Source organism: Pundamilia nyererei, unplaced genomic scaffold (genome assembly GCF_000239375.1).
Source record: "Pundamilia nyererei isolate P.nyererei 1_Seehausen unplaced genomic scaffold, PunNye1.0 scaffold00259, whole genome shotgun sequence".
NCBI lineage: Eukaryota > Metazoa > Chordata > Actinopteri > Cichliformes > Cichlidae > Pundamilia > Pundamilia nyererei.
The window spans coordinates 471995-481254 of record NW_005187660.1 but is presented as its reverse complement, the minus strand read 5'-3'; the positions used below and the strand labels follow the sequence as shown (position 1 = coordinate 481254).

Sequence of the window (9260 nt, the reverse complement as noted above, 5' to 3'; positions counted from 1 at the left end):
CACACACACACACACACACACACACACACACACACACACACACACCGTCTCTCATTCTTCTTCATCAATCTCTTACGCTCCAGACGTTCCCCCTTTGACACCCTTCTCCTTTCACTTCATCACTCATCCCTCTGTTCCTTCCTCTCTCCGCTCTCTTTCTAATCTTGTCTTCACTTCCCTCTGTTCTTCTGTGATCTCTCCCCTCGTAGCCCTCACCCTTTTTCTCCTGATTTCACACAAAACAGGGTAAGCCACTTTGGTAGAGGTAGCATCAGGTGTGACAAAAATCACCAAATGCAAGTATAATAAAGGTTGAAAGCGGGAAAAAAATCTTGAGAAGAATAGGAGGATGATCAGGAGGAGGATGAGGAGCCGCGGGAGAGAACCGGCAGGGAGACCCTCGCAAACCTGGCAGTGAACGATGGAAGGAGGGTAACTTGATAAAAAATTGATGTCACAAAGCTGGCTCAAGACTTGACTGATCGTTGGCTCAATGTATGTGCACATTGTTGTGTGCATTAGTAACAAATCACACACATAGGCTATTATATTACAGATTACTGTAGCACCTACCACAGTTTACATTCCTCTAAAGGTTTGTAAAATGGAAACAAGCTATTTCCTCATTCCCCGTGTTTCTCAAAAGGCACAGTCGTGTAACTCTGAGTAAAACCTTTGCATCCACCCTCTGTAGTACGGGCTCAGCATGTGTCTGATGACAGTGCCCAGTTCCCATTCTCGTGAAGGCTTCAGTTAAACAACCAAAGCAGCCTCACATACAAACACAATCTCTCTCACACACATGCTGGTTTTTATTGCTCAAAAATGTCCCATGTTTTCTATATCCTCTTCATTTCAATCAGAATGTGTTTCGGAGTGGTCAAACTCTGCCCTCTGGTGACTGTAACACTAAACTACACTGATTACTGATAAACTGCGTGCTTGCAGTGTGTGTTTGAACAAGATGCCAACAAACCATTCTCCAAACTGCTTTCACCGTGTGTGTGTGTGTGTGTGTGTGTGCGTGCGTGCGTGCGTGCGTGTGTGTGTGTGTATACCTTATAGGTAGTTTTTGTCAATGCGCAACATAGAGTAACTAAACTTTACAGTTGTGATCAATACAGGGCTGAGTTTATAAGGGGCTGTTATTGTAGCACAACTATCTGTGCCCAAACGCTGGGGACACTGCCAATCTGAAAGCGCTGCAAAGCCTGGGAAGTAGGTCCAGAGGAAGCTGCAGCGCCCTCTGGTGGATGTTAAAGGATGTGAATTTTATTTTGCCTTTTTTGTAGTTACTCTACGTAATATTTCAATTTCAGTAAGGAGTTAAAAAGTGGATCTTTCGTGTACTTGTGTTCAGATATGTGGTAGATTTCTAATCGAAGCACCACAGGAAAGTGGCCATGCAAAAGGCAAACTTTGGATATCTTCGGTAATCTATTAATAATGGGATAATAGACACAACGACAGTACTTCTCTCATGGTTCAAAAAACAAAACAAAAGAAAGAAAAAGAAAAAATGAACACTTGGAGAATTTCTAGTTTCCATAATTGGTATAATTTAAATCCAGTCTGATAAGGGCTGATGGTTTTGGTTTCCACTGACTGTTATGTCATTTTCTTCTCATTGAACATACATTCACCGTGTCCTTAGGTACATCTTGCGAGTACCGCTCCGCCTTTTCCCTTCAGAACTCCTTTAAGTCTTCACGGCATAGATTCAACAAGGTGCTGGAAAGCATCCCTAAGAGACTTTGGTCCATATTGACATGAAAGTCATGACCTGGCCGGTGAGTGTTTAGGTCAGTAAGCATTTCCAACTTGAATATTTTCTTCATGAGCCCAATGTAATTATTAAGCGTTCTGGACTTTGTGCTTATAGTTTGATACAGACGGACACACACTGCATCCACGCCACAGGTGTTACTAAACGTTTAAAACGGCTTTGTTCTCTGTAGGTACAGAATTGAAATCATTACACAGCTTGATTTACAGACTGTGTCATACAAAAACAGCTGCTGCTTAAAAAGGTCTGTGGGTGCCCACTATTGTAGCAGTTAACGTGACCCAATCACAAGATTGATTCTTTTGTTTATTTTAATTGATTTGCAACAAAACAGACATAAGATTCATATAATTCTGACCATGTTATTTAACTACCAGTTCGTTAATGTTATTGTCACATTTCAGATAATATAAACTAAATTTTACAATAACATGAAGTTTTCTGACTTTTACCTGTTGTGACTCTAATTGGGCATATTTTCATAATAATTGTCCCATGTGGACACGCTGTCTATTCAAAATGACTGTGTAGATAGAAACCCCATAGCTTGCCATAGTCACGGAGCAGAGCACGTGAACGCGAGATCTCTGGCGGAGCTTTCCTCGCCGCACCACCAACTTGTCACCAAAGATGGCGAGTTGCTGAATGCTCATGGATACACACATTTCTCGGCTAGTTGTTATCTTACCCGAAACGCCAACTTTAAAAACAAATTAACTGTTTAGCGAGCAGCTGTTTCTCCGTTTGAAGCACCTCTGACCCAGCGTCAGTCGCCGCTACCATGCAGATCACACTTAAAACGCTGCAGCAGCAGACTATTCAGATTGAGATAGACCCCGAACAAACGGTGAGTGGCTATAGCTAACGTGCTTTAAGCTAACAGTGCTAGCTGCGGGGACCTGTGTTTTGGCTTTCCATTCATTTATATTACACATTAAAGAACGACTAACAACTAGACTCGACTGGAGGTTTCGCAATAGTCGCACACGTTACAAAGAGGCAACCCACAAGAAACCGCAAAACAACGCGACGCCTCACTTCTGTGATGAGTTAGCGTTAGCAAGCTAGCTAGCAGAGTAGCCCATTATCAAAGTCATAGCGACACAGTTTTAAACGACTTTTTTCATCATTTAAATATTGTTTCGCGGGTGTGGCTACTACTCTTTGTTAAATGGTGATATGGGTTAGGATTTAAATCTAATATTTTTTGATGAACGCAAGCTGTGGACTACGCTCGTGATTGCTAATGCTAACGCCTATGACACTGCCAATTGCGATTAGCTTCACTCAGAAACTGACTCTTTCTATTAGCATGTCCTCACATCCGAAGGTGTAGTTGCAGGGCCCATTGTTAAGTGATATATTATAATGAAATAGTACGAGCATGCTCTCAGTGGATATAATTCTTGTGACATTCCAACATTTAGTTTTTAGTAAACACGTAATCGACCAGGTGTGAAATAGACCACTGCATTTTATAGCTTTAGGATCCCAAACTTTAAAGCTGAAGTCAGCTAGGATGACTCCCTGCTTTGTAATGACTTGAAGGAAAGCCGGTCATCTAATATTAAACCTCTGGTATTACAAGCACTGGAAGACATGTCATGGATAATAATGAGTCCTGGGGTGGTTTTTGTTTCTTGTTTTGTTGTTATTATTATTAGGTGAAGGCCTTGAAAGAGAAGATAGAAGCAGAAAGGGGAAAAGACAACTTTCCTGTGTCCGGGCAGAAGCTGATATATGCTGGGAAAATTTTGCAAGATGACACACCAATTAAGGACTACAAAATTGATGAGAAGAACTTTGTTGTAGTGATGGTGTCCAAGGTGAGATCCTAATTAATACTTGTGGCTGGCATCAGTGTATTTGGCTTCTTTTCTTGTTAAACAGATTTAACAATATGTTGATAGTCTAATAGCACTTTTTTTTTAAATAAACAAAAGGCTAAGCCTGCAGTTGCAGCCTCACCATCAGTCTCAGAAGCACCCAAACCCCCAGTACAGGACTCTGGCTCCACATCAACAGCTGCCCCGACTACAAACCCAACTCCAGCCCCAGCCCCTGCCCCTGCAGCTGTCCCCATTCCTAGCGGGGAGGCCAAAGAGGAGTCAAGTGCCGTAGCCACAGAACCACAACAACCAGCTAGGTACACTCTCTCTATTACTAAAGCTGTTTTTTCTGCACTGCCAGCTGAACTCGTGTAGACACTACTAAGTGGAGATAATTGTATGATCTGGACAGCTCGGACATTAAACAGCCTTTAACCAGCCAGTGTCATATTATAGAGTCTGTCTGGTTTCTGAATGCACCTAATTTGTGCCAGTGTGAGAAGAGTGTAGGCAAAGTCACAGCTAGCAATTGAACATCCTGTGTCCTGCCTCCTGCTCTTTTCAGGCCTGCATCAGAGCCAGCTCTGCACATTCTTAACTATTTTATAGGAAAATGTGTCAAAGTGTAATAATTCCAATAGCTTTAAACATGGCAAATATTGCCTGTGATAATTGACCGTGCTGATCATTAAAGTTTACTCTGATAAAGGAGAAAACTGGATGATGTCACTACATCATATTTTCCAGAATGTAAGTGAGAAATGTTTAGAGCTGTAAGAACTGTGCATTAATCAAGTGATTGGTGGGAAATTACAATCATAAATTAGTCATTTCTTTTTCCTTTTTTAAATTCTGCAAGCTGATAAGCCATTGATTAATGCTTCTGTTTATCATGTTAAGTGGATATCTGCCTGGTTCTAGACATACAGCCGACCGTCTTTGGTTGTTAGAAACCAGTCGGCTCGATTAATCAATAATGAAAACAACTGTAGGTATTACATTTTAGTAATAAAACATATTATAGGACTTGTTCAAGTCAATATCACAGCTGATAACTTTTAAGATATGAATAGGGAGGGTTTTAACCCGAGCACACAACTCATAACTGGAGTGCTTCCCATGCACACACTCTTGGTTGGGCTGCCTCATCTGGTGACTAAAATAAAATTCTATTTATCAATTTAAGAGAATCACCATCAAATATAGAAATTCTCTTAGAGCGAGATTTGTAGTGGAAATCAATCCTGTCTTTTTTTTGGTCAAAGATCAGCTGCAGATAACTAGCGAGCCATCCCCTTTTCTGTCTCGTGTCATCCTGTGTTTTCCTGTACGTCATTCAGCTGCTTAGAATCTAAATCTGTGGGATCTGCTCTTAGGCTTCATGTTTGTCAATAAGTTGGCAATAAATTACAAACCAAAATGTTATGCTTTGTATTTAGCAGGCATACCTTGGAAAAAGATGTGCATGATTAGTCTGTAATAAAACCATTTTAAACATTTCCAGTGTGTCTGGGCAGGAGTTGACCTGCTTGTATGTACTGGACTCATGTATAGTTAAATCTGCATACTGACACTGGCTTTGAATAAACTGTTCAACAGAGTTGCAGCTGCCCAACTATCTGTGTACCACTAATTATTACTGTTACTTACTATGCACCATTATGTGGTATAATAAATAATTTAGCATCATAACTCATTTAGTGATTTGAAAAGCTTTTTAACTAGGACTTCCACTTGGGAGTGAGTTGCCAGCAACAACGATGGCAAACAAAAAAGCTACAGTTAGCCTAGCTACAACTGGTATTGGAATCTGGTAGCATCAAATTTATACTGTTATCTGATAATTCAATTAAAAAAAAGTTTGCTAGAAAGATCGCCTCCCTGTGCTTTGGGTTAATTAGCTGGCATAGACACTGTGTTTATGCCTGAAATCAGGCAAACAAGTTTTAGCTAATGTTACCCAAAAGAAACCCTAAGCTCGACCTGACTGAGCCATACAGTTGGTTGTATGGGCATTAAAACCAGCTTTTAGTTATGCTCATCATGTTAGCTAACCTGCTTAGTCAGTCAGTTTAATGCAGCAGCCTCCTGACTAATCTGAACTTGCTTTATCTCCAGTGTTGTTGGTGATAAAATTGTCTGAAGTTACACCAGAGTTTGTGTTTTTTGAGTTTTGTGAAATTTGTGGTTGTTTGAGAAATGTCCGCTTGTTGACGTTACGTGATCAGCGGACTCTCTTGGCTAATTGCTAATGCTGTGAGGAAGGTTAAGAAAGGCCAAGCGTATAGGAGTGAATATTATATTTTAGACTTTCTGTGGGGCATCAAGTCCACAGGCTTTTAGAAGCAACTGAGAAGGTTTTGTTGTTCGTGTTTGTTTTGTTGTTGTTTTTTGTAAATGTGTTTTAATCCAGTTTAACCATTGCCTGTATGATTTTGTTTGTTTTTTTGTTAATTGGATGGAACAGATGTTGATCACCAAGCTCACCTCCATCACCATTGCCTGGTGCCTCTCTCAGCACAGCCTCCGTTCACATGAAATCACAGGAAACCTGTCTAATGTATATTTTTCCCTCGCTCCAACTTTCTTTTTTGTAGCTCCAGTGGTGGAAGTCAGGGCCTGGATGCATCCTCGACGCTGGGTAGGTAAAGCAAGCTATCAGACTTACATCGCAGGATCGGATAAAAGCAGCTGGCGCCTGTCTTAATGAAATAGCTTTATTTAAAAAGTAGCTGTTAAAAGTGAACTGTACAGAGACAGACAATAGCCTGTGTTGTGTAACGCTTACATGAACTACCAGAAGCTGTTACTGTTGTAAAAGTGGGACTTAACTGGCTGCAGTGTGCTACATGCCATTTCTATATTTAGGCTCTGACAAACGCAAGCCGCCTCTTGTTGTGCCTATGAGTAACGGGGGATTCCCATTATAAGAGAGGGGAGTGTATGCGTAAAGTGATTCTGTTTAAACTCATGTTGTAATAAAAAGTTTGCTGAGATTCTATTTCAGTGTTTTCATGGTAAAAGCTCGGAGTCTGAAAGTTGTCTCGATTGTACAAAGTGGATTTAATTTGTCAGTACGATAAATGTTTGGAGGATATTTTTTTAAAAATGTGTTGATTTGCAAACAAGCATACCATGTTTGTTTCAAACGTTTACATCTGCCCTTTCAGTGACCGGAGCGGAGTATGAGGCGATGCTGACGGAGATCATGTCTATGGGCTATGAAAGGGAGAGAGTTGTGGCTGCGCTACGGGCCAGTTTCAACAACCCCCACAGAGCCGTGGAGTACCTTCTTACTGTACGTCACACACATCAAGGGGAGGGCGTTATAACACGAGCTAGTCAAGGTGGTGGGCGTCACTCTCCACAGTGCATACTGCATGAAAACACAGTAGCTGCGTTGCTGCTGCTGGTGACGCTGAGACACTAGGGAGATGTTTGCATACAGAGATGAGTGATTCAGCCACAGTAGCCATAAGTGCGGCTAAAATGGCTTTCATCTGTTTCTGTGTGTATAGGAGACTCACTCTCAGGTGTTTGCAGCACAGACAGACATGTTGGTCTTTTAAAAGAGCATTTCTGCAAATATTAGTTACAGTAAGCTCTAATTTAACAGACCAACAGACAGAAATACTCATCCTTCACATGGGCTCAGGAAAAGTATTGAGGTTTTGCAAACATGTGACCAATAACCAGTTTGGACTCATGGTGACAGTGGGAGCAGTCACACAGGCCTAGAGACTATCTGGCAACCACTGGTACTGAGGGAAAATGTTGCTGAAGCCCGTCAAACAGGCCTGCACACTGGTCAGTCACCTCTTGGCAACCACCTGTCCCTCGGGAAAGACAAGTATTCATTGAGTGGTCAGTAGCACATAGCTGCTGTCCTAGTGTGAATGAAAGTGACAGACGTGTACACAAGTGCTGTTCAGCTGCTCTTGGAGCTGTTTTGAATCTGTGCAACATAAACCTGAAGCGGAGACAGTTTGCCTTCAAAGTGAAAGTTGCTCCTTTGGAAACATGTTGCTGGAGCGCTTAGGAACAGCTCTGACTGTACAGGCCATCGTTCTCCGTCTCTGGTTTGCGTCAGTTTCTCACGTTGTGCTGCTGCTCAGCTTGTAGAGTATTTGGAGACATCCAGCAACCACACATTTCCCTAGCAACTGGTTTGCATTATGTCCAATATGGCGGATAAATCTCAAGCATGATGTCAAATAAAAACTTCAATGTTTTGATTATGTTTTTATTCTTTTAAAAAAATGTAGCATTTGATTTATGAGTGAAAACATAGGATGTCGATGTACTTTCTAACTGGCAAGAAATAATAGATGGTTTTAACTGTCAAACATGTCTTTGAATATCTACTATTGGTTGTGGCTGTTAGCTGTTGTGTTGATGTTGTGGTATATAAAGAGTGAAATATGCCTGTGTGCCACAGAGCGTGGCTATTGCAGAATGACCGTATGACCGTAGACTTTAATGCTCTTAGCCTGCTTAAATGTCTGTGTGTGTGATTGACAGTTGTATTGTTGTTTGCAGGGTATCCCTAGCAGCCCAGTGCAGGAGAGTAATCCCCCAGCGCAGGCTCCCACATCTGGAACCACAGAAGCTCCGTCTGTACCAGAAGGTAGGGCATCCGACTCGCTGTGATCCAAACACAAACATGGTGTCAAGTGTGTTTGTGCATCTCTGGCAGCTGTGTGACAAACAGCACAGTCACTGGCACTGTGTAAGCTTTGATTTTAAAAGGTAGAAAAAACACGTCTCGCGTCAAAAATACGATTTTTTCCAGAGCGCTGGAATGTGTGACTGCTGCAGGGGTGTAGACACAGCTACACTTAATAACTGTCACTGCAAGATGACTCATCGTGACTCAGTAGTGGCTAAGCAGTTCTCCACCACAGGCTTGTATGAAGTGTTGTTAAACCTGTTAGGTGGCATCAAACCTGCACGTCCATCACATCACTGCAGACTTGCAGCTCACCTGTAGCCTCTTTCTGATTTCCAGTTAGTTTACCAGGAGACTCATCGTGGATCTGCATGCATGGATAGAAATACACTCTTTACTATGCAGCCTGTTCCAAGGCTGTAACAGCTTGTTTGGGATTATGGGAGAAGTCATTAGTTACAAACATAATGTAAAGCTGTACGTACTGACTTGTGGCATCGCTTCATGTTTAATGTTTAATAATACATCAAGGGTTCAGTGTTTGATAGATCGTGTACATTTCTGCATGCTGTGGTTGAGTGGAAGAAGGTTTTTGGTAATAATTGTAAGACTGGAAAAGATGACCTTTAAAAATCAGTAACTATATTCTTACATTTCTTACATCATCTAACAAAAAGATTCCTCAGTTCATTGTGGGGGGGCTGGGTGACTTGTACACAGTCGTCCATCTTCAGATCCTCAAAAATAATTAGACAAATGACTTAGTTTGATGGCCCAGTGAGGCCTGTGAGTACATGACAGCTTGAGCAGATGCAAGATTTGAATTAAAAGCCACTGGTGGTGTGCAGAGCTGGTGGTGTGCAGAGGCAAAACTAGAGTGGTGTTAAAATAGGGCTGGGCGATATGACCCAAAATTCATATCTCGATATTTTTTAGCTGGATGGCGATATAAGATATATATCTCGATTTTTTTTTT

At 41.6% G+C, this 9260-nt stretch overlaps 1 protein-coding gene across 1 annotated transcript in view; it reads left to right on the top strand.

Moving 5' to 3' along the window:
- The first annotated feature begins 2327 nt into the window (after window positions 1-2327).
- rad23aa (RAD23 homolog A, nucleotide excision repair protein a) overlaps window positions 2328-9260 on the top strand; it is an 8898-nt gene continuing 1965 nt past the window's right edge. The window contains exons 1-6 of the mRNA XM_005749987.1: window positions 2328-2633; window positions 3451-3612; window positions 3730-3932; window positions 6213-6256; window positions 6786-6913; window positions 8155-8242. Of these exons, the coding sequence (XP_005750044.1) occupies window positions 2568-2633; window positions 3451-3612; window positions 3730-3932; window positions 6213-6256; window positions 6786-6913; window positions 8155-8242 (691 nt within the window). The 5' untranslated portion in view covers window positions 2328-2567. The remainder of the gene's footprint in view (window positions 2634-3450; window positions 3613-3729; window positions 3933-6212; window positions 6257-6785; window positions 6914-8154; window positions 8243-9260) is intronic.